Source organism: Bos indicus x Bos taurus, chromosome 6 (genome assembly GCF_003369695.1).
Source record: "Bos indicus x Bos taurus breed Angus x Brahman F1 hybrid chromosome 6, Bos_hybrid_MaternalHap_v2.0, whole genome shotgun sequence".
Classification (NCBI taxonomy): domain Eukaryota; kingdom Metazoa; phylum Chordata; class Mammalia; order Artiodactyla; family Bovidae; genus Bos; species Bos indicus x Bos taurus.
In genome coordinates, this window is record NC_040081.1 from 67,398,711 (window position 1) to 67,425,156 (window position 26,446).

The window sequence follows — 26,446 nt, forward strand, 5'->3', positions numbered from 1 at the left end:
ACATAAAAAACTACTCATACATTATTTCCCTCTGTACCCTCAGTTCCCAGGAGGTTTTCAGGGTTTTTTGTTGTTGTTGAACAAAGCTCTGAAAATAAGAGCATTTATTTGACTATGCCCTGACCAGTAACGCCGAAGAAGCTGAAGTTGAACAGTTCTATGAAGACCTACAAGACCTTTTAGAATTAACACCCAAAAAAGATGTCCTTTTCATTACAGGCGACTGGAATGCAAAAGTAGGAAGTCAGGAAAGACCTGGAGTGACAGGCAAATTTGGCCTTGGAGTACAGAATGAAGCAGGGCAAAGGCTAATAGAGTTCTGCCAAGAGAAAGCACTGGTCATAGCAAACACCCTCTTCCAACAACACAAGAGGAGACTTTACACATGGACAGCACCAGACGGTCGACACTGAAATCAGATTGATTATATTCTTTGCAGCCAAAGATAGAGAAGCTCTATACAGTCAGCAAAAACAAGACCGGGAGCTGACTGTGGCTCATCATGAACCAAATTTAGACTGAAATGGAAGAAAGTGGAGAAAACCACTAGACCATTGAGGTATGACCTAAATGAAATCCCTTATGATTATACAATGGAAGTGAGAAATAGATTTAAGGGATTAGATCTGATAGAGTGCCTGATGAACTATGGATGGAGGTTTGTGACATTGTACAGGAGACAAGAATCAAGACCATCCCCAAGAAAAAGAAATGCAAAAAAGCAAAATGGCTGCCTGGGGAGGCCTTACAAATAGCTGTGAAAAGAAGAGAAGCAAAAAGCAAAGGAGAAAAGGAAAGATATACCCATTTGAATGCAGAGTTCCAAAGAATAGCAAGGAGAGATAAGAAAGCCTTCCTCAGCGATCAATGCAAAGAAATAGAGGAAAACAACAGAATGGGAAACACTAGAGAGCTCTTCAAGAAAATTAGAGGTACCAAGGGAACATTTCATGCAAAGATGGGCTCGATAAAGGACAGAAATGGTATGGACCTAACAGAAGCAGAAGATATTAAGAAGAGGTGGCAAGAATACACAGAAGAACTGTCCAAAAAAGATCTTCATGTCCAAGATAATCACGATGGTGTGATCACTCACCTAGAGCCAGACATCCTGGAATGTGAAGTCAAGTGGGCCTTAGAAAGCATCACTACGAACAAAACTAGTGGAGGTGATGGAATTCCAGTTGAGCTATTCCAAATCCTGAAAAATGACGCTGTGAAAGTGCTGCACTCAATATGCCAGCAAATTTGGAAAACTCAGCAGTGGCCACAGGACTGGAAAAGGTCAGTTTTCATTCCAATCTCAAAGAAAGGCAATGCCAAAGAATGCTCAAACTATTGCACAATTGCACTCATCTCACACTCTAGTAATGTAATGCTCAAAATTCTGCAAGCCAGGCATCAGCAATACGTGAACCATGAACTTCCAGATGTTCAAGCTGGTTTTAGAAAAGGCAGAGGAACCAGAGATCAAATTGCCAACCTCCGCTGGGTCATAAAAAAAGCAAGAGAGTTCCAGAAAAACATCTATTTCTGCTTTATTGACCATGCCAAAGCCTTTGACTATGTAGATCACAATAAACTGTGGAAAATTCTGAAAGAGATGGGAATACCAGACCACCTGACCTACCTCTTGAGAAACCTGTATGCAGGTCAGGAAGCAACAGTTAGAACTGGACATGGAACAATACACTGGTTCAAAATAGGAAAAGAAGTACGTCAAGGCTGTATATTGTCACCCTGCTTATTTAACTTCTATGAAGAGTACATCATGAGAAACGCTGGGCTGGAGGAAGCACAAGCTGGAATCAAGATTGCCGGGAGAAATATCAATAACCTCAGATATGCAGATGACACCACCCTTATGGCAGAAAGTGAAGAAGAACTAAAGAGCCTCTTGATGAAAGTGAAAGAGGAGAGTGAAAAAGCTGGCTTAAAGCTCAACATTCAGAAAACTAAGATCATGGCACCCAGTCCCAACACTTCATGGCAAATAGATGGGGAAACAGTAGAAACAGTGTCAGACTTTATTTTTCTGGGTTCTAAAATCACTGCAGATGGTGACTGCAACCATGAAATTAAAAGACGTTTACTCTTTGGAATGAAAGTTATGACCAACCTAGACAGCATATTCAAAAGCAGAGACATTACTTTGCCAACAAAGGTCCATCTAGTCAAGGCTATGGTTTTTCCAGTGGTCATGTATGGATGTGAGAGTTGGACTATGAAGAAAGCTGAGTGTGAAGAATTGATGCTTTTGAACTGTGGTGTTGGAGAAGACTTTTGAGAGTCCCCTGGACTGCAAGGAGATCCAACCCGTCCATCCCACAGGAGATCAGTCCTGGGTGTTCATTGGAAGGACTGATGTTGAAGCTGAAACTCCAGTACTTTGGCCACCTGATGTGAAGAGCTAACTCATTGAAAAAGACCCTGATGCTGGGAAAGATTGAGGGCAGGAGAAGAAGGGGATGACAGAGGATGAGATGGTGGACGGCATCATCGACTCGATGGACACAGGTTTCGGTGGACTCTAGGAGTTGGTGATGGACAGAGAGGCCTGGCATGCTGCAGTTCATGAGGTCGCAAAGAGTCGGACATGACTGAGCAACTGAACTGAAATGACTGAAACCAGCCATGTCCACACACATCTGGGGTAACCAGGATTTATCCATAAGGCCTCGTCACTGACAATAAACTGTATGGATCAAGGGTGACTTTTGCTGTCTCTACTGGTTTGACAGCACATAAAAGAGTAAAACTGAGCCTGCGGAAAGAACTGCTGTATCAAAAACTGCAGCAGATGGCAATAGGGGAGAACTCCAGAAGAAAAAGTAAGGGAACAAGCAGAATCAACCCTCTATACTTATGAAAACTGAAATGGCAATGAAGAGAAATTACTGACTACGCACGTAATCATATCTTCAGGCTCCTTATTGGACATCTGCACACTAGTCATACACATGGGCCTCCCAACTTCTTTGTCCAAATGTCTTAGAATGCTATCTAATGCTTTTCTCACTTGAGGATAATAAACTGACATTCCTGGAGGAGAAAAAAAACTCAGTTATAAAATGTCAGACATTAGACATAGAATAATGAGTTATTCTCTGTAAAATATAAAAGGTTATTGACTTTTAATTGGCATTAGCTTATTGATGTTACAAAAGAAATTCTGACTTTGACATACTCTTCTCCCTGATGATCAGATTCAGTATACTGGAGGAAATGTGTAAAAATTTGTACACAACTGAATTTGAAGAAGGATAAGATGCAATGAATAGTATCATATAAGAAGATATTTAGGTGGGGGAGGGGTGGGAAAAAAAAAAAAGATATTTAATCCAAAGTCTTTTAACATGAAAACTTACAGATATTATAGGAAATGTATTCATTTTGTATCACTCTGTATCCTGGAATAACCTGGCACATACATTCATAGGCAAATACATGTATGTAGGCAAATATATTCATTTTAGATTTGATCATAAACTTTCACAAAAGAACATTAAACTATATTATTTATTTATTCCAGTTAACACTAACCTATGACTTTTGCTTCTTCATCTGTCAAGGTTTTATTGAGAAAAATTTTCTTTACACGCAAGGTGTTTCCTGAGGGAAGGATAACTCCTGTCGTTGGCATTGGCGGTTCACCATCTTTTTGCTGCAAACTGTCCGCTATGACAAGGAAGACTCTGAGGCCTATGTTCATTCTCTTCAGAGAAAAAAGTTCCAAAATAAAAATGTCAGAAAATTCCTCTTTTTTAACGCTAAAAACATCTCATCAAATAACAGTGAGGGATGGGAGGAAGAAGGATAGAAGAAAAATGAACCTCTCTGTTCAACATTTTTTAAACCAGCCCAGGCACTGGAATTTAACATCAAATTCCCAAGTGCCACTCTTTCACTTCTGAGGTCAACTGGCTCTCCTGTTTTCTGCTGCTAAGTCACTTCAGTCGTGTCCGACTCTGTGTGACCCCATAGACAGCAGCCCACCAGGCTCCCCCGTCCCTGGGATTCTCCAGGCAAGAACACTGGAGTGGGTTGCCAATTCCTTCTCCAATGCATGAAAGTGAAAAGTGAAAATGAAGTCGCTCAGTCGTGTCTGACCCTCAGCAACGCCATGGACTGCAGCCTACCAGGCTCCTCCATCCATGGGATTTTCCAGGCAGGAGTACTGGAGTGGGGTGCCATTGCCTTCTCCGTCCTGTTTTCTAGCTTTCTTCAAAACTCTCCCATTCCTTCCTCAAGTCTACTACCCTGATACTGTACCTTCCCTTCTCTGAGTAGATGATTTGTCTCCCACGTCATAGTAAAAAACCACCAATCTTCCTCAATTTCTCACTACAAAGTACACTGACCTATTTATATCTGCACCTTTTCTTAATGTCCTTTGCTTTTGTCACAATCAAGGGGTGCTGATATTCCTAGTTATTATACAGAATCCTACCTGCTCTTGCATTACCAGGAAATTACACTATCAAATCATTCCTTCTCTTTCTTGCACCTTCAACATTTCCCTTTTAACTGAAGAGATCCGATTCCTGTTCACTATACTCAACTAGCATAATGGAACGATCCCTCCCCGTTAATACTTCCCTCTCACTCATCAGTGAGCATACTGCTCAAAACAGTGGGCATTTTTCCTTCATTCTATCTGACTTGTCAGCAGCATGGAACACTGTCAAAGCATTCTTCTTCCTTAAACACTCCCTTCCTTGACTACATCTGTAGCACTGTGGGCTGTGTCTTATCTACCCGCATTTCAGATTTACCCTCCTTTACCTGGGTATTAAAAGTTATGCTGCTTCAAGGCAAGTTCCCCGGTTGCCTTTTCTTACCATTATGTGTTCTCTCCCAAAGTAGTTTCATGTATTTACATGTCTTCAACTACCACTCGTACCACCCCTAATTTTAAGCCTTATTTCTCTGAACTTGAACCCTTAGACCAATCTGATACTTCTACTTGGATGTCAAAAAGATGCCTCAGATTCACCATGTTCAAACCAAAGGCACTTTCCCCACAAACTCAGTATCTTCTCAGTGTTTCTTTTCTCAGTAAATTATCTCTCTATCCACCATACCATCTCAGCCCAAGCTGTCACTATTCACGACCTACACCAGTGGTCTCTAAATGGGCATATGCATCCCAGTGGGTGTGTAAGACAGTTCACTGGAATACAGGAAGAAAATAAAACTTTCCTTTATATATATATTTTTGTCCAAGATCAAGGTTTTCAGCTTTACTCCTATCTTTATATATAACATAATGCTGGTGACATTAGTCTAAATATCAAAAGGTCATTTCACATAGTCATAGAAGACATTTTGTTAAGCATGTCATCTATAAAAAACAGTCATTTCTGCTCACTTTAAAAATCTGGAAATAATTATTAACCTATCTTAAAAATCCTACAAATAAAAAGCTTCAATAACTTTCTAGCTCACTTGTTAAGCTACTAAATATATACCTTAAGATCTGATTATGAGAAGAACCAGCACAGTAATTTTATACATTCTCCAGTGTCATTAGAGTCCAATAAGCAATTAGTTCACAAAATATCTTTAAACGATCTGAAAATTTAATATCTAAAGTATAAATAGGAGTTTACTAGGGAATAACAGGACCAAAGAAGTAGGAAAGAACATTTAATTTGTCTTTAACTAGGAATTTAAGCCCAAGAGTTCTGATTCCAGAAACTGTGCTCTAAAACAAAATTTTTTTGATTATATAGGATAGTAAATGACTATAATTTTTTTACCTCTGGATTAATGGTGAAAGTTTTAGTAGATTTTCCAACACTGAGAAGATCAAATATTATTTCTTTCATTGCAAAATCCAAACGTTCCTAGAAAAAAGAAAAACAATCAATAAAATCTTATAAGTTTTTACTGCTATAGGGATGCTTTGGAGATATTGTGTGTTTGGTCTAGACTGCAATAAAGCAAGTCACATAAATTTTCTGGCTTAGCAGTGCATATAAAAATTATGTTTATACTATATTGTAGTCTATCAACTGTACTATAGCATTATACCTAAGAAAACAATGCACAACCTTAACTAAAAAGTACGTAATTGCTTAAAAATTGCTAACCATCGTCTGACAACACATCTGACAACACAGGGTTGCCACAGACCTTCAATTTGATTAAAAAAAAATATCTACAAGGAAAAATAAAGCAAACTACAATAAAACAGGGCTCTGCCTATATATGTTAGGTTATCATGCTAGTGAAGTGAAAGTCGCTCAGTCATGTCCGACTCTTTGCAACCCCACGGACTGTAGCCTGCTAGGCTCCTCTGTCCATGGAATTCTCCTGGTCAGGATACTGGAGTGGGTAGCAGTTCCCTTCTCTGGGGAATCTTCCCAAACCATGGATCATGTTAAGAATTGTACAAACAATGTCAAGAATACTTGTCTGTGACCAGAAGTTCCTGAATCTAGTTGGACAAAAGGAGAATACATATGAATTAATGTTAATGGGAGAAATATCAATAACCTCAGATATGCAGATGACACCACCCTTATGGCAGAATGTGAAGAAGAACTAAAGAGCCTCTTGATGAAAGTGAAAGAGGAGAGTGAAAAAGTTGGCTTAAAGCTCAATATTCAGAAAACTAAGATCATGGCATCCGGTTCCATCAATTCATGGCAAATAGATGGGGAAACAGTGGAAACAGTGGCTGACTTTTTTGGGCTCCAAAATCACTGCAGATGGTGATTGCAGGCATGAAATTAAAAGACGCTCACTCCTTGGAAGGAAAGTTATGACCAACCTAGACAACACATTAAAAAGCAGAGATATTACTTTGTCAACAAAGGTCTGTTAGTCAAGGTTATCATTTTTCCAGTAGTCATGTATAGATGTGAGAGTTGGACTGTGAAGAAAGCTGAGGGCTGAAGAATTGATGCTTTTGAACTGTGGTGTCGGAGAAGACTCTTGCGAGTCCCTTGGACTGCAAGGAGATCCAACCGGTCCATCCTAAAGGAGATCAGTCCTGGGTGTTCATTGGAAGGACTGATGTTGAAGCTGAAACTCCAATACTTTGGCCACCTGATGTGAAGAGCTAACTCATTTGAGAAGATCCTGATGCTGGGAAAGATTGAGGGCAGGAGGCGAAGGGGACGACAGAGGATGAGATGGTTGGATGGCACCACTGACTCAATGGACATGGGTTTGGGTGGACTCTAGCAGTTGGTGATGGATAGGGAGGCCTGGCGTGCTGCGGATGGGGTCGCAAAGAGTCAGACACGGCTGAGCGACTGAACTGAATGTTGAAAGTATATGATTATATATATATGTGATTTAATTATCAAATGATTAGTTTAATACCCAAACCAGTAGGATAGAAGTTTTAAACACTCATTTACCAAAATCATACTGAAGATCTAAGTGGCGGAATATCTAAAATAATGATGAAAGGAAGCCTCATGATAAGAGCTATGTGGCAGGCCTGGAGAGAAAGAAATTCAAACTGGGACAGAAAAAACTGGGCTCCAGGAAGGTAATCTCCAAGGAAAAAGATAAAGTCAACTAAGAGTAACTGATGTTTGAGAGGAGCTGTATAGTTCTGGAGGAATGCTGATGTGAGGTGATTAATCCAAGGGAATGGGTACAACCCTACAAGAGATGTGATGAAACGGCAAAAGTTCTCTGAACCACAAATCTAAAGCACAATCTGCTTTCATTCATATCGCTGACACATTTATACTTATCTAATTATCATTAATTCGGTGCTTCTGTAAATAGAAATGTATTATTTTTAAAAATATTTTTTACTTCTTCACTGTCAAGAATAATTACATTATGGGTCATCTTCATTGTCAACAGTTTTAGTTCAAAGAGAACTCAATGAATATCCTGGAATCCCAGTGTTTTTCCTAAATTGAGAAGGTAACCCTACCTATGCTTCTCCAGGGCTGATGTCCCAAAAGACAATGTAGATGTGCTTACTCAGTCTCCATTTACTCCTCTTCAAATAAACCTGCCTTTACTGCAGCAGCTCCAAAGCTAACATGACATTTCCCAGGATGCCTTTGAACAACAGGCTTCAGAATATGATTGAAACCCAGGGAACTGGGGTAGAGGAGGAGGAGGACAGTGAAAAAGGAATCTATTTTACTGGTAGGATCATGGTAGCAGCATGATTCTGAAGCACCAGGGGGCATACTTCCTAATTTGGCAGCTTTTATGACTGTTTCAGAGGCAGCAGCTTCCTTGGGAGTCCAGTGTTATGGTTTCTTCTGTCCCATTAGCAATTCTGTGAACAATCTATATTCCTTAAAAGACCCCTTTGGGGACTTCCCTGGTGGTCCAGTGGTTAAGACTGCCCTTCCATTACATAAGGCACAGGCTCAATCCCTGGTCAGGAAACTAGGATCCCACATGCCACATGGTGGTCAAAAAAATAAAAATAGACCCCATTGGGTTCAACTATCTACAGTGGATTCTAGTGTCTGTACCTGAGAACCTAGATTAATGTAATTATGAAAACAGTGTTTCACTATCTTTCAAGATACTCGGGCATTAGTTTATAGACTAAAAGTAGGATTATGAGATTTTCTCGACTCTTCCTAAATTGAGTGCTTCCACTTGTGGGAATTTCCTTTCCTTCTCCAAGTGTGTAGATCAATGATTTAAACATATTTTGCACACACACAAAAATCAATCATTAGCCTCATTTATTTTTTACTTTTTAAAGCATACTTTTTTCACTATTCAGTATTAATAAATGTTTTACTACCATGCTTTTAGATGTGTAACAAATTCTAGGAGTCTGAGTCACTCTTACAACTTCCACGTATATACGTATTATGAGTCAGTCACTCACCTGAGCAATGAACTGAATAATCTTTACAAATATATTGAGAGGTGTGTCACGAGGAACCACACTTCGTGAACCTTTCGGGAAAAGTGCTGACACTATGCTCATAAGACGACTAGAAGGAAAAAAGATTTAGTCATGAGGAGAGAATGAAAGTAACAAAACATTAGCAAAAGTCCTTCCCATCCTGTCAAGGTAATTCATATTCTTCCTCAAGGTATTTATGTTAACTAAAATTCATTAGTGTGGTTATTTATTTTTTTTAACCCAGACGTTATTTGAAATACGCTGTAAAACAAAGGCACTCACCTTTGAGTTACAGTGTTGCTTTCACATTTTATTCTAATTACATAGACCCACAACAATCTATACAAAGATTCCAGTGCAACTCGAGACATTTTAGGATCTTTATTCTGTTTAGAAACAAAAGAGAATAAAAATAAGCTTATTTATTAGAGTACTTGTAATAAATTTAAGATCAATTATATTCTGTCAACAATTAAAAGCCCTTTCCATTCCCTTTTTTATTTAATACAAAACAGGTTTCAATATGTAAGTATATGTTTAGTATATAGTAAGTAGAGAGAGCTCAAAAGCAACCATAAATAAGGAAACTGAGTCATTCCTTGTATTCTCAAAACAAACGAGTAAAATACTAGAATTATGTACTTTCTGTATATATAATTCAACTTACCTGATGGTAAATGGGTCCCACAACAATACTGACATAATGATGAAAGGATTATTCATCTTTGCCATAATTCATTGCAGCTCATAAACAGTTAAAATTTAGAACACCAAATGTTGTTATAGATATTTGCACTTATGAAACAATGCAAAATATTATTGAGTGATTATACTTAAAAAAAGAAATATGGAATGGTGGGTTAAAAGTATAGACTCTGAAATTAGGAATAACTAGCCGAACCTCATCCTTGGAGACTGTTACATGTTTGTTTGGTGAAACAGTTTCCTCATCTCTAAAATGGAGATTAGGGTATAAAGTACCCCGTACCTACCTCACAGATTAAGGAAGTTATTATATTATATGGAAAGCATTTGGAACACTGCCTAGCACATCTTAAATGCTCAGTACATGTCAAGTGTTTACCCTTAATTTTTAGTTTAGAACAAGAACATTATTATTTAAAATGAGAAAAGCATCCATTTCAATCACAATTTGATCAACAAACCTTTTCCTCATATGAGCTATTATAAAAAGTGAAGTTCTCAAATGACAAGTCATGTAGTGAGATTTAGTTGTAAAATTTGAAAAGTAGCTAATAATCATCTTTATTAGGAGAAACTCTTTATGCATCTGTTAATTATAATGCATTTAGTCCTATAAATTAGCATTTATTTAATTTGGCTTGAGGGATTTGCTATTGTTAAACAATTATTTTATATGTAACAATGGACAAAAGGGACTTTTTAAATATGAAGTAGCTGAGCCATTCTATCTTATATTTTCTCAGACTACAGAATAATAGACATCTGCTCCCTATGATTAGAAACAATGCAAAAAGGTTACTACTGGAGTTGTTTTTTAAAAAGACAAACACCAGGGGGAAAAAAAATAGGGCTTCCCTGGTGGCTCAGACGATAAAAATCTCCCTGCAATGTAGGAGACCTGGGTTCAGACTTTGGGTCAGAAAGATCCCCTACAGAAGGTAATGGCTATAATTTTGCACATCTATATATATGAAGATTTGATATAATTCAGAATGGAATATCAACTATTCAGTTGTCAGAGTCTAAAAATCAGTCTCTTCCTCTACTGTCAAATCCATGATTCCAAATTTTAAATATACTCCCCAAGTAGTTTTTTTTTATTAATTTGCTACTAATGTAAATAAAGTAACATATATAGTTACACAAATATATGTTTCTAATGTAACAACCAAGCTTTCTGAAATACTTTCTTTTCTAGCACTTAAATACAAGGTCTCAGATATCAAAATAAGAGTTCAGTTAGTTTTATGTACACTACAAATAATACTTTCACTTTGTTAATTATATTTCCAAAATATGAATACTATAAATCAACATATAGTAAATTATATATTAAAAATCTAAGTCTAATTAACATAAAAATTCTTCTCATATAACTTAGATTATCTTAAATCCCGAGTCATCTGACATGAAATAAAGTTTGATTTTCAAACTTTCCAAGATGGACTACTGTGTTTTATAAAGCAGATTTATTTTATAAAGAACAATGCCAAACAAGATAAAAAGTGATTAAAAATCATATAATTGTTTATTTGGTCACTGAAATGCTGCTATACATGTCTGAATAATGAAAACATCCTCAGTTAATCTAATCCTTAAACAAAGATACACAATTCCCTAGCTACAGTTTTGGTCTAATTTGAATAATCAGATTACATTAGTAAAGTCCAGTTTTATTAACATATAATAAAGTTTTGATGTCAGTCAATATGCTCTTGGCAGCAATCATTTTAGTATTTCTTCACCTTTTCCTACTATGAACAAAAACAAAAAGATTTATTTAAACTCAAACCAGTAGGATTGAAATTTTAAAGTGTTGCATCAAACTTATATTCAGTCTGAGTTACTGTCCCCTTAATTTCATTAGAAAATATTTTAAAAGTATCATTTATTAAAAAATATATATATATAAAAAGGTATCATAACAGCTAACATAAATTAAATAGAATATATTAAAACTGAAGATGATGGCTAAAGACCAGTATTCAGTATCATATCTCTCTATTAAATTGATCTTCTTGGGGCCACATTAATATTAAACCTTTGGTAGAAAGTTCCTGCTGTGTGTGCCTCTTCTTTTATAAAACAAGAAGCAGGTTTGAATAAATACATTGGACATGCAAGGCAGCAATGGGTAAAGGGGGGAAAAAAGCCACACTTAAGGAGATAAAGCAATATTTTACTTTGTAACATCAACACGACTCACCTGGAGAGTTTCTATTTGTTTTCTGATACTGTTGTTAGATGGCATCTAAATAAAGCAATGTGAGACAGCAAACATAAACATGAGATGCAGCACATGCATGTTAGATGAAAATAAGCACAAAACAAGACAGCTCTTCACCAAGGTCTCTATTTAGAAGAAATTTGAAATTTCCAAGACAGTGGCTAGAAACACTGAGGGAAAAAAATTCTATAATTTGGACATCATGGATCATGGGATATACCTACAACACTGAAACTGAGAGAAAGTAGTTAAAGTTTCAACTATCTAATTTTTCCTCTAAAAGTACAGCATTTAATTTTAGGCAAGTTTCCATTTTTAAAAGAAAAGAAGCATACACTGTAGAAAAAATATTTCAATTATTTTTATATGGCACCTGCTCTCATTCCTCTCTTTCTTATTCTTCAGAAACTTTAAAATTTTTCACATAATGACCTCAACTGACATAAACATAGGGGGATGGGAAACTACCAAATCACATTTGGAAGAAAAAGAGCAGATTTAACATTTTCAGTGAAAATTAACTGTTGTTCTCTCATGCTATTCATGGACCTACAGATTAATGGCCATTTTTCTGGTCACCAATTTAAAAAACTAGTATGATAATTTTTAAAAAACTGTGCACTATTTTAAAGTACCTTGAAAATATATCATATTTATTCTTATGAATCTATAGAATAGTGCCTTTTTGCTAAGTCACTTCAGTCGTGTCTGACTCTGTGCGACCCCATAGACGGCAGCCCACCAGGCTCCCCTGTCCCTGGGATTCTCCAGGCAAAAGTACTGGAGTGGGGTGCCACTGCCTTCTCCAATGCCTTTTTAATACCCCAGAATTATAGCCAAAAGTACATTTTAAAATATTTAAGTACAGTAATATTCTCGGAGAAGGCAATGGCACCCCACTCCAGTACTCTTGCCTGGAAAATCCCGTGGACGGAGGAGCCTGGTAGGCTGCAGTCCATGGGGTCGCTAAGAGTCGGACATGACTGAGCGACTTCACTTTCTCTTTTCACTTTCATGCATTGGAGAGGGAAATGGCAACCCACTCCAGTGTTCTTGCCTGGAGAATCCCAGGGACAGGGGAGCCTGATGGGCTGCCGTCTATGGGGTCGCACAGAGTCGGACACGACTGAAGCGACTTAGCAGCAGCAGCAATATTCTTTATAATACATTATAAGGTAACATGGTAGACCAGAAAGAACAAAAACTATGGAACTAGATGGATTTAGATGCAAATCTTATCTCTATCAGCCTTAGTTACAGTAAAAATTAAATGAGATACTGTACTTAGAGAATCTAGCCTATAATAAATATCAATAAAAATTTATTTTAAGAAGTAGTAGGTCTAAAAAAAGTGTTAAAGATTACTTTGAGATCAAGAGATTACTTGAATCTCAAAGCAAAATCAATTTAGGTAAGACCTTCATCTTGGACCAATTTTCCCTATATACAAATCAAGTAAGTTGTACCTGTCACAACAGATAACTAGCATAGTTCTTCCCTGAATACTCAACTCCTTACCTCAACTATGCAGCATAGCCACAGTATATAAAGCTTAACAAGCAGGAACCAAGTCATAAAATTTCTGCTGAATAGAGCCTTAATGTAAGTTAAGGGTTAATGGTCAAGACAACTATATTCCAAATATTCATGCTAAGTGGCTCTTATCTCCTTTAGTCTGGCAGATTGACACAGCCATTAATGAAAATGGACAATATGCCAGAAATGTTTAATAGGAGGTAAGGGTTCAAAGAAAAGAGCATTTTAAATGAAAGCCTTAAGACAAAAAAAAAAAAAAAAAGTTAAGGTACTGCGAAAGAACTGCAAATATGTTAGGTGGAAACGTATATATATAAAACATTCCAACAAGCAACAGAAAAGTATGAATTGTCATGAAACAAAGCAATCTTCCAGTAACACTTAAACTCTGTGCCTTAAAATATGTTATAAGTTTGAAGAATCATACTACCTAGAAAATTGTCACCTCCCTTTCAGCACCTAAATCTGTATGAATTACCAAAATAAGGAAAGAAAACAATATAATGTGCTTAATTAAACAAAACTTATTTTCTGGTTGCACGGCATAAAGAATTTAACCAGTTTGACTAATCCTGGGAATTTTCATAAATAAAGCAAAGAGACTATATCAATTTTTATCCAAATATGAATAACATCAATGTATGTATATTATGGAGGGAAACAGCCAAAAATACTTCTGGGAAGACCTATTTTTAGTATACCTTACTAAGAAATCAAAGTATTTTTCAAAATGATATGTAAAATCATTAAAAAAATGTATATATAATAATGTTGCCCAGTAAATCAATCCTTAAGTGAGAAAAAAAGAGCCAGTCCTACTTCTAACATCATGGTTAGCTGTTGGATCAGAGATAAGTCATTTAATCTCTCTGCGTCTCGGTTTCATCATCTTCAAAGCTTAAGATTTTCAGTTTTAATCCTAACTTAGAGGAATAACAGAAAATAAAAAGCCATGTCTGCCATATTTCTATAATATGTAAGCAGATACTCAAATATATTCATTTATGCATCAAAATAGTATTTACGCACAAAACAGTATTCAAATGGGAAAGTGTTCACATGACATTCAGAGGTGGAACATTCCCATTCTGTGTCAGATATTAACTGTGCTCCTGTCCACAGAAGAAAAGAAGATCCTGTGAGATCCTTCAGCAGAGTGTCCTGGGAAGATCCTTCTACCTCACAGGTCTCAGACTGAACACAGATGTGCCAAATACTATTAATAACAATTAATTATCCCTTGATTCAAGCCAGAACATTTCAGGGGCTGTCACATCCATATGGATCCAGAACCATACTTCCAGATTTGGCCAGGCATAATTACACTAAATGTGCTTTGAGTGATATTTTATCATCAAGGCTTTTTTCATATTATTCAGACTTGAGCCAACATTACTGAATTTTCTCAAAAGAAAACACAAAATAACTATTTGAAGAATTTTATAAGATTAACTAATACTCTGAAATTCTAAAGGAATTAATAAATACTGCTAAATCTAAGATATTATAAATAATCATTAAAAATATATAATTTTGCATTGATTAAGACCAACTAAATTTAATCAACAGTTTATTCATGTCTGTAACATGATTCCCTATAGAAGAAATGAAGTATGTATAAGAAAAGAAATCTGGTGAAATACCTCTATTCAAATGAACTATGTACTACAAGTTTTGTTATGTACTGTTTAATACACATGCATGAGTGAATGTACCACAGTCAGTATTTACAGGTCAGAAATGAGATTAAGTCTTACCTTTAAATGTGACAAACAGTTCTGTAGGAAAATATGCCAGTTATTTAAAAAAAACTGTTTCTGACTGACACATAAAAGGCAGGTAATTAATGGATATAGAGCCTAAAGGAGAGGAAGAAAGAGAATTAAGATTTTTCATAAAAAAGGCAGCACTGGACTTGTAAATTATATTTCATTCATTCTCATAAACAAAAAAAAATTCTATTAGCATTTTTCTCTTTGTAATAAAAAACACAATCAGGGAATAATCAAACAAAGAAATAACAAAGGGCATTTTTTCTGTAAGAACAATTTCCTGACCTATCACCTCTCCCCAAGTTAGAAATATGCTGTTATTTCTCCCTAGACCCATTACTCCTCTAACTAGAACAGTGGCCCTGGGGTCAGAGGATAGACCAACGTTAACGTTTCAGCTTTCAATTCATCAGGTGACTTTAGGGAGTGTGTGTGCTCCAGTCGCTCAGAGGATACGTTAAAGTGCTAGAGGTCTCACTGTCCTAACATGAACAGTGAGGATAATCATCACACATATCCTATAGGGTTCTGAGGCTTAAAGTAAGATATGGAATGGAAAGCACTTGGCTTAGTGCCTGGCACAGTCACTGTTGATTATTATTATACCTCTATCTTAAGTGGTCAAGTATTCATCCAATATTTCACATTTTCTCCAAGCTGCATACAAATTTACAGAAAAATCCCTCAAAGTTATTGAAGTGTATGGTTAAATGGGGAAAAAAAAATCACCTTAAATTTCTGAAAAGAGAAGTTGTAATTATATAGACAATCACATGCTTCAGAATACAACTTATTATAATGTAAAACTGGACTTCCCTGGTAGCTCAGACGGTAAAGAATTTGCCTGTAATGTGGGAGGCTTGGGTTAGGTCCCTAGATTGGGAAAATCCTCTGGAAAAGGGAATGGCAACCCACTTCAGTATTCTTGCCTGGGGAATCCCATGGACAGAGGAGCCTAGCCGGCTACAGTCCACGGGATCACAAAGAGCCAAACATGATTGAGAGACTAACACTTTCACTTCTCACTACATTTAAATTTTTCTATATTTTAATACGGGTTTCACTTGTGGTTCAGATGGTAAAGAATCTGCCTGCAATGCAGGAGACCCGGGTTCAATCCCTGGGTTGGGAAGATCCCCTGGAGAAGGAAATGGCAACCCACTCCAGTATTCCTGCCTGGAATATCCCACGGATAGAGGAATCTGGCAGGCTATAGTCCATGGGGTCGAAAAGAGTCAGACACAACTGAATGATTAACACTTTCACTTTACATATTCTAATGCAAAATTTAAAGCATCTGTCAAAACCTAGAATAAAGTCTGAATAACCTACCAAATACAGAGCTAATAAAATTAAGAATATACAGTTTTTAAAAGAGCAGGAGAAAATAGGTAAAATTTCCCCTTGTGTTTACACTTTGGATATTTTACAATTTGAATTTTATAATTCTCTTTAAATTCTACTAAAAAAACTCTACTAAATTCATAAATCATTTATTAAAATTCCAAATAAATATGTGAAGGTTTGAAATGTTTCTCATACCAATGAATGTTTCTTTCTGGAACTCAGTTCAAAAGTAGTCTGATAAAGCATCTCCACAAAATTTTTCAAGCAGGGAACATTCACTTCATTTTTCACAGCCTAGGTAAAAAGATAATACAAAAACAAAGAAAATGGTTAAAAACATTAGATCAAACTATATAAGGATTACAAAAAGGTTTTGTAAGGTTTGAAATTAGTTAGTAATTCCCTGAGTATCTAATGGAAGTTCCATAAAGTAAATAAGATAAACCAGGTCCCTGCCCTGGGTGAACAAGCAGAGACTAGAGACAAGTGAACAGGCAATGAATATGTGGTACAAAAAAAGCTCTAAGAGAAAATTCTGTGTGCTCTTAGGGCACTCAGAATGGACCCCAATGAAAAACTCCATAGGAAGTAATATATACACTGAATCCAGCATTTCCTTGCCTAAAATACTACAGTAGCATCCCATGTAACCTCTCTGATCTTATCTCCCATTGCTCTGGCCCCTGCACTGGGATCCAGCCACACTAGCATCTCTGTTATTCCTAGAGCACATCAAACATGCTCTTGCTTCAGGATGACTGTGCTGGCTCCTTCTGCCTAAGGAAGTCTTCCCCCAAATCTGGTATGCCTTACTCCTGCATTCCTTTAGTTTTTGGTCAACTGTTATCATCCCTTTCAGGGTGGTGGTCTTCTCTGAAAGTGAAAGTCGCTCAGCCATGTCCAACTTTTATGATCCCATGGACTATACAGTCCATGGAATTCTCCAGGCAAGAATACTGGAGTGGGTAGCCATTCCCTTCTCCAGGGGATCTTCCCAAACCAGGGATTGAACCCGGGTCTCCCACATTGCTGGTGGATTATTTATCAGCTGAGCCACCAGGGAAGCCTGGTCTTTCCTAATCACTCTATTTAAAATTTCAACTCCCCTACCTACTGCAGCATTTTTAGGTCCCTACCCTGCTTTATATTTCTCCATAGTATTCACCAACACATCTGGCATACTGCATATTGTACATATTCATTTATTGTGAGTTAGCTGCTCTGGATGTAAGATATATAAGAGTAAAAAAGTCTTACCTACCCTAATCATTGTTCTACTCTGTGTATAGGAGAGGCCCTGACACACAGAAAGCACTCAATACAGATAATAAATAAGCAGATGTCAACTAAGAAAGGCTGCTGCTGCTGCTGCTAAGTCGCTTTAGTCGTGTCCGACTCTGCGACCCCATAGATGGCAGCCCATTAGGCTCCTCTGTCCCTGGGATTCTCCAGGCAAGAATACTGGAGTGGGTTGCCATTTCCTTCTCCAATGCATGAAAGTGAAAGTGAAGTCGCTCAGTCGTGCCCAACTCTTAGCGACCCCATGGACTGGAGCCTACCAGGCTCCTCTGTCCACGGGGTTTTCCAGGCAAGAGTACTTGAGTGGGGTGCCATTGCCTTCTCCAAGAAAGGAGGTTGGGGGTTATTAAAGTGGTAAGAATGTTCCAGACAGAAGAAGCTCCATGTACAGAGGCAGGTGTTATGGGCTGAATTGTCCCAAAATTCAAACACTGAAGTCCCAACCCCACATACCTCATAATGTGACCTTATAAGAAAATCATTGCAGATATAGTTAGTTATATTTGCAAGATAAGGTCCTATTGGAGTATGTGTGTATTGGCGGGGGAAGAGGGTGCTACTCCAACATGACTAGTGTCCTCAAAAAGCGGAGGAAATGCAGATATAGACATGCACACAGGAGAACACCATGTAAAGATGAAGGATAGATCAGGGTGAAACTTCTACAAGACAAGGAAGGTCAGAGATTTTCAGCAAACTACCAGAAGCTAGGTAAGAGGCATGGAACAGATCTTCCTCACAGCACTCAAAAAAACTTACCAACACCTTGGTCTCAGACATCTAGCCTCCATCACTGTGAGACAATAAATTTTTGCTGTTTAAACCACCTAGTTTGTGGTACTTTGCTAGGGCAATCCTAGTAAATAAACTAAAAAAGTAAACCTGGCATAAAAGAAGAATTAGGCAACAGTAATAATGGACCACGGTCAAAAGTCTTTCTTCCTACAATCTGCTCCTCTTGAGGAACTGCCTTAAAAACAGATTTTCAGACAAAAGGGAAGCACACAAGACAATTAGGGATGGATAAGCAGTAACTCAAATCACTTCTAGGGAACAAATATCTTCAAACAGGTAAATACATAACCGAATTGTGTATCCATACAATAGAATACTAGTCAACAATGAACAAAATGCTGATACATTCTGTAACATAGCTGGATCTCAAAATAATTATGCAGAGCAAAAGACACCAGAAAAGAGTCTGTAGGGTAAGATTCCATTAGTATAAAATTCTAGGAAACCCCAAACTAATAGAAAGATCAATGGTTAGATCTGAGAAAAATGTTGGGTGAGTGGTAGTGGGGATTAAAAAGGAGCATGAAGACACTTTTGGAGTATGGTAGAAATGTACACTATCTTCATCGTGATGAAGGTTTTACAGACGTATACATAGGTCCAGTTGTACAATTTAAATATGTATAGTTTAAGTCAATTTTACCTCCGTTAAGTTTTTTAAAATGAAATATGTGTGTGTGTGTATAAATGCAAAGAATATCATACATACAGCAGTACATAGTAAACTGAAAGTAAATAGCATTATCACATACTACACACACACAAAAAAACCACACAGGAGGCAAAAAAATTCTAGCATGTCTAAGTATTCTAAAATCCCTAAATCCTATTTATAACACATTATGTTACTAGTGTATGGGCTTCCTTGGTGGCTCAGATGGTAAATCCGCCTGCAATGCGGGAGACCCGGGTTCAATCCCTGGGTCAGGAAGATTGCCTGGAGAAGGGAAAGGCTACCCACTCCAGTATTCTGGCCTGGAGAATTCCATGGACTATATAATCCATGGGGTCACAAAGAGTCGGACACGACTGAGGGACTAATAGACACACACTTGTTAGTAGTAACTACAAATTAATTTTGAGAAATACCGTGAATTTAGACCAAGAAAAGCTTTCATAAATCTGTTTCCCTAGAAGTTACCATGATCATATTTATAATAATCATATTTTCTAAATAACTTAGGATATATGTTTTGACAGCTATGATAAATGTGATGGCAACTACAGAAATGAACATTTAAAAGTGAGACAGTCCTGTAAAATCTAGGATATATGTCACAGTACTTTTAAATTCTTCAGAAGCATTAAAATGGCAGCCACCCTGTAAGGAGCAAATGCCATTAAATGCAGTGTGTATGCTGAGCTACTTGAGATAAGCATTACTTCAAGGTTGCAAAAACACTGCCTGTTAATGGTCTCTAAATCTTAAGGGCCTGGGCTTGTTCTTTTAATTAAAAGACTGATCAGTGTTCTTCTGCTATTTGTCTAATAAAGATTTCCCTACACCCACATAACATTCAAAGTTTCCACTTTATTGTCTACGAGACTATAAGAAAGTAAGAATGTATCATCTGGTAACTCTTTAGTGAACAGAGACTTTCAAATACAACATAAAAATAAAAATGGACTTACAGCAGCTACAGGGATAAGAATCTCCACAAATAAACCAGCAAGTGCATGTTTTATATCTTTATCTTTTACTTCTAAGAAATACTGAGCACATTCCTTGAGAGGGGAAAAAGATACATTAGATTAACAAAGGAAGAAGATTAAGAAATGTTAATATCACAATAATTTCTTAAACATTCTGCAATTTTATCAGAAAACTAAGTTCGAAATCATGCTCAAATTTAAAAAGAAAGTTAATTCACACTTGTGGCAATTTAACACTTGGAATAAGGAGTTAATAATTATCGTTAATTCATATTTATTTTGTTTCTTTTTAAAAAAGTCATTAAAAGCAAAAACAACTACTGTTAGGCTAATTCCAATCACTGCAGTTGAAAAGGGTAAGGTCACCTGCATGAACTGAAATGACGCTTCAAAATCTTCTACAGGATACATTTTCACTCGGAAAAATTTCATTCCCATTATTAAGCTGATGACACTTTGTACCACATGTGGACTTTGTTCCTTTTGCCGCAGTTCTTTTAATTCTGTCACAAACTTCTTCCTCACAGCCTGAAACCTTTAAAATACATGGATACATGATTTGATATGAATTAAAAATACTCATGTCTCACATGATATTAAAGGTTGAACTCAAAATGTGTTTTATCTAAACACCATCTCCTTTCTCTGCCCTCATCAAAACTACCAGAAAAACATATAGATGAAAACAAAATTATTTGTTGTTCTAAATTTGCTATTCATTTAGCTTTTTAAATCAAAAATGCCTTAGGGAGAAATTCTAATTTGTAATAAGAATTAAAAATTTCATATTAGAATTAGAAATTTTTCTTATTAGAATTATAACTTCTTATTGCTATAATACCATCAATACAACATTACTACCACTTACTAATAATCATCATAAAAGTAAGATCTAATACTGCTAAGTCACTTCAGTCGTGTCCGACTCTGTGTGACCCCATAGACGGCAGCCCACCAGGTTCCCCCGTCCCTGGGATTCTCCAGGCAAGAACACTGGAGTGGGTTGCCAATTCCTTCTCCAATGCATGAAAGTGAAAAGTGAAAGGGAAGTTGCTCAGTCGTGTCTGACTCTTCGAGACCCCATGGACTGCAGCCCACCAGGCTGCCCCGTCCATGGGATTTTCCAGGCAAGAGTACTGGAGTGGGGTGCCATTGCCTTCTCCAAGATCTAATAACCCACCCATAAAACATCCAAGTGTAAATCAGAGTGTGTCTCTAAATTTTTAAGGTTCCTTTTTAATGAAGTCTGCAATGTGAGTGACAAGGAGGGCAGACTGAAGCTACACATTTGTTTAATGAGATAAACCAATCAACTGTAGACTACTAATTATCACTAAAAATTATTGTCTTCTTACATTGTAGAAAAACTGAAGAAGAATGGGGGGACGCTGGTCTCACAATGTGAATAAGCTAGAGAATCACAATGCTTTTAAAACACTGAGCACCATCTTGGATACAAATGACCCCAGTTGTTAAGACTACTAAGTTTTTCTTTGTTTACATTGCAAAAAGATATCTGATAGTTTGTTCATCAATAATACTTCATTTAACCTCTATATATTATGAAACATATATACTATGAAAAATACAATAAACAGATTGCTTATATTAAGTGAAGAGTTTACTGTTAATGTTACTTGGGGAAACTAGTTCTTGAAAGTTAAAATGACAAAGCATACTACCCAGTGGTCACTGATTACATATTAATATTAATAAATATAGATATTAATTACTGTTTAATGAAATATGGACACATGACAGGAAGTATAACTTATCTATTTCCGTTTCAGTCTTGGAGAATACAACACCATTTTCCTTGAAAGTATTCTTTTGCATTTTATAAAGAAAATATAAAGTGAATAAAATTCCTTCCATTGCAATAACATTAGAATCTAAAGATTTTTTTGTTGTTGTTATTAAATTTCTCATAATAATTACTAGTCACTATAATCAAAGGTGGAGAAGGAAATGGCAACCCACTCCAGTATTCTTGCCTGGAGAATTCCATGGACAGAGGAGCCTAGCGTGTTTCAGTCTATGGGGTTGCAAAGAGTCAGACATGACTGGGGGATCTTTAAACCTACCTATGCACTCTTGTCGGAGAAGAAATGGCACCCCATTCCAGTACTCCTGCCTGGAAAATCCCATGGACGAAGGAGCCTGGTAGGCTGCAGTCCACGGGGTCGCAAAGTCGGACACGACTGAGCGACTTCACTTTCACTTTTCACTTTCATGCATTGGAGGAGGAAATGGCAACCCACTCCAGTGTTCTTGCCTGGAGAATCCCAGGGACAGGGGAGCCTGGTGGGCTGCCGCCTCTGGGGTCGCACAGAGTCAGACGTGACTGAAGCGACTTAGCAGTAGCAGCAGCATAATCAAAGGAAATGTGTAGACAAGATGCTAAAACACCCCCAGCCTTTCTCTTTCTCCTCACCCCTTTCCCACCTCACCACCTTTCCTTTCAAATGGTGGTGCCGTCAGCCCAACCAAATGCGGATGTGTCCACGTCTTTTCTCATGCTCACTGTATGTGAGGGTGGAAAACATCTCATTACTGCTCCGAGCGACATTTCTCTAACAACTAGACCAGTGAGTGTGCTCAATCGCTCAGTCATGTCTGACTGTTTGTGACCCAGTGGACTGTAGCTGCCAGGCTCCTCTGTCCATGGAATTTTCCAGGCAAGAATACTGGAGTGGATTGCCATTTCCTATGCCAAGACCAATGAGATTGAGCTACATTTCATATATTTACCTTATATTTACTATCCTTTACTGTAAATATTTTTATTTACTATCCTTACCATCTTAGATTTAACTTAGCTATGATGTAAGGTTCTTCTGGATCCAACTTGCTCATGTATTATTTAGCATTTCTAACCTATATTCCCGATAGAAAATCATTTTCAATAAAAATCAAACTATCATGAACTACAGGGCCATAAAAAGAAATATATCATTGCTCATGTTTTAGTAGCTATATTCCTGAGACAGGGATTCATTGCTGATTAAATATAAATGCAATATTAAAATATTATTGTCTAAGTCATTTCAAATACTCCAACTATATTCCAAGTTCTCTAGCATTGGGTATACAAGGGTCTCTGTTAAATTACAAAGCATAAAAAAATACTAAATTAAAAGATGTATGCATACTAAGTCACTTCAGTTGTGTCCAATTCTATGTGATCTTAAGGACTGCAGCCCTCCAGGCTCCTCTGTTTATGGGATTCTCCAGGCAAGAATACTGGAATGGGTAGCCATATCCTCCTCCAGGGGATATTCCTGACTCAGGGATTGAATCTACATCTCTTGAGTCTCCTGCATTGGCAGGCAGGTTCTTTACCATTAGTGCTACCTAGGAAGCCCAAATTAAAACATAGTAAATACTAAATAAAATACATTACTTAGTATTAAAATCTAAACTACTAAATGCTAACAATAATTGCGTTTGCTCCTTTAGAATTTAAAAGGTTGTTATATGATGATTTCAGGGCCAAAGACTGACTCTTTAAATAGCACCCAAGAAAATCTAAACTGATCCTTTCTGCCTTATAGATTTCCCAATAGGAACAAAGGCAATTCAAAATCTTCCACAGTCTTTAGAGTAAGCACAAGATACAAAAGACAAGCATCTTTTTTAGTGTTTACGATAATTATGGTTCAATATAATCAATGCATGTAACTCCTAATGAATAACCCTTTTTATGGAGTACTCTAGTATATCTTATCATCCCTTTTTGGTATGTCTTCTATCTATTCAAAACTCTGTTCAGTATTAAAACAAATTAAGATGGTTAGAAGGAAGACACTGCAGTGCTATCTCAGAGATAAAAGCCACTCAACTAGAAACCACTAAAAGTAATTATTAGTTTTGACAAGAGTTCGAAAAACACTTCTCATAGAACTGTGAAACATAGGGAATAAGGTAATGATCTGACAATTTGGGGCAATTTCTGACTTCCTTAATTCAGGTTTTATGGAAAATACCAAATAAATGAAAACAATTTGTAGAACTGAAGTATGGGTGTCACTTAAAAATCCTCTAAAAACACAGTAGCAAAATAATAAAAAAGTGAAGCCAACTTTGCAAAATTCTATGGAAAACAGAAATAACAGACCTAAAGTAGTTAGTGTCTATTCTGTCGGTCAGTAACGAGGCATTCTAAAACATATCAAGATCAGTGATTTATGAAACTTACTTTGATTGGGCAAGAACGCCTATCACTTCTGCATATAAATCTGCAATGATATGCACATTCCCAGTGTTGGTTCCTGAATATCTAAAGCAACAAAAAGAACAAACACATTATTTCATTAAATTTTTCCACAAACTCTCTTTCTTAATAAATCTGAAAATTCCTTATCAGGGTGTTATATAATTTTTCTCTGAAGATTCACGTGCAGGATGATAAAAAACCACAAGAATTTTCTCCTATCTCTACATTTTAATTTGCCAGGAAATTTAACCTGATTCTTAAAAATCCAATCAATGGTTTTAAGAATTATTTTTACAAAATCCTTTCCATAAGCATCTTGTATGGATTAAAACACATAAAGGCATAACTACTTTGAACTTCAGTAACAAATAATTGAGGAAAATTCAAATTAACAGTCCAAGTCTAGACTGCAGATAAAAGTAACAATGACGTAAGTATTTTACTTACCCTTCCTTATGTTTAAAGTGCTTAAAAGCTAAGTTTAGAACTTCATGAACTAAGGGATCAGGCACAGGATGAACAGGAATCTAGGGGGGAAAAAAATTGTGTGCCAAATAGGTTATAAGCCTTTTATGAGTATTCTCATCATTTCAACTAACCAAATTAATAACCAATTTTAACTTTCATGATATAATCTACTACTAATCTGTCAATCTTCCCCTTTTCTAAGAAGGTTATTATTTTTCTCTAAGAATTTAGTTGAACACCTACTTTGTTGTTGTTTGGTCACTAAGTCATGCCCATCTCTGTGTGACCTGGTAGATGATAGCCCACCAGGCTCCTTTGTCTATAGGACTTTCTAGGCAAGAATGTGAGTGGGTTGCCATGCCCTCCTCCAGGGGGTCCTCCTGACTCAGGGATCGAACCCACGTCTCCTGCACTGGCAGGTGGATTCTTTACAACTGAGCCACTAGGGAAGCCCTCAACATCTACTTCAGCAAGTTCTAAATTCAAGAATATTAGCTTCATAACCACAAACCCTTAAACTACAGACTATGCAGATGAAAAAACAGTCATTGTTGTACTATTCTCTCTATCAGAAACTTAAAAATACACTCCTGGGTAACTCTCTGTGACACCTATAGGAAAGGGAGCTTGATTGAGCCAGGTCCATATTCCATATAGTCTGATATTCTACCACAATAGTATCCAAAAGGAACCCCAACTTCAAACAATTTAAAATTAGTTATGGTTTTACTAGTACTAGAAAATTTTCATTTAAATGTTTGTTTTATTTAGTTATTTTAAAATTACATGTTAGTTCCTAATATGGAAAACATATCAAAACATTAAAACCAGAAAGTAAAATCCCTGCCCCTTCCCCCATATATAATCACTACTGGTATATATCTACTTGCAGGTTTTTTCCTACACTCACCCACCCACACACCTTATTTTTACTTAATGGAATGATGCATCTTTCCCTGTCAGTACTGAGCACTCCTTACACTATATAGCAGCCATATAAAACTCTGTGTATTTATAATTTATTTAATGAGCTCCCTATTAATGAATATTTCATTCCAGATTTTCAATATATATGATATTATACAAAAAACATCTTATGTATTTAGTATTATTTACTTTTAAAAGTTCCATGGCAAAGAGTTCAAAAAGAGGAACTGATGAGTTAAACATCATCCAAGTCATCATTTACAGAGATTCTTGTTCTTTATATGTGGGGGTCTGTTTTTGACCTCTCTATTCCATCAATTAATTCACATCTATACCAAAATCATTCTGTCTTAATTATAAGAGCTTACTACTAGGTTCTGATGTCTGGCACTGCAAGGCCTCCCTATTTTTCTTCCACGACAGCTTGGCTATTGTTCTTTCCTATTCAATTTAGAGCCATCTTTTCTAGTCCCACAAAAACTGTCTATTACAGATCAATTTGGGGATAACTATATTCTTATACATTTGCATGAAATATCTTCCCACTTCTTTAAAGGCTTTCAGGAAAGTTTTACAATTTTCTGATTTTGCCTTTTGTTATTCTTAAGACAGTAAACATATGAAGAGATGCTTGCTTTCATCAGTAA

The 26,446-nt window shown here is 36.7% G+C and overlaps 1 protein-coding gene across 10 annotated transcripts in view; it reads right to left on the reverse strand.

Moving 5' to 3' along the window:
- FRYL (FRY like transcription coactivator) overlaps positions 1-26,446 on the reverse strand; it is a 269,105-nt gene that overhangs the window by 91,586 nt on the left and 151,073 nt on the right. For 7 of the 10 annotated variants that reach the window (XM_027544457.1, XM_027544458.1, XM_027544459.1 and 4 more), the window contains 12 exons: positions 24,852-24,931; positions 24,387-24,467; positions 20,555-20,723; positions 20,168-20,260; positions 16,637-16,735; positions 15,080-15,181; positions 11,766-11,810; positions 9,137-9,240; positions 8,834-8,942; positions 5,763-5,849; positions 3,544-3,715; positions 2,910-3,042 (listed from right to left, as the gene is read on the reverse strand). In XM_027544457.1, coding sequence (XP_027400258.1) covers positions 2,910-3,042; positions 3,544-3,715; positions 5,763-5,849; positions 8,834-8,942; positions 9,137-9,240; positions 11,766-11,810; positions 15,080-15,181; positions 16,637-16,735; positions 20,168-20,260; positions 20,555-20,723; positions 24,387-24,467; positions 24,852-24,931 — 1,274 coding nt within the window. The remainder of the gene's footprint in view (positions 1-2,909; positions 3,043-3,543; positions 3,716-5,762; positions 5,850-8,833; positions 8,943-9,136; positions 9,241-11,765; positions 11,811-15,079; positions 15,182-16,636; positions 16,736-20,167; positions 20,261-20,554; positions 20,724-24,386; positions 24,468-24,851; positions 24,932-26,446) is intronic. The other 3 variants (XM_027544460.1, XM_027544456.1, XM_027544454.1) reach the window with 1 other exon arrangement.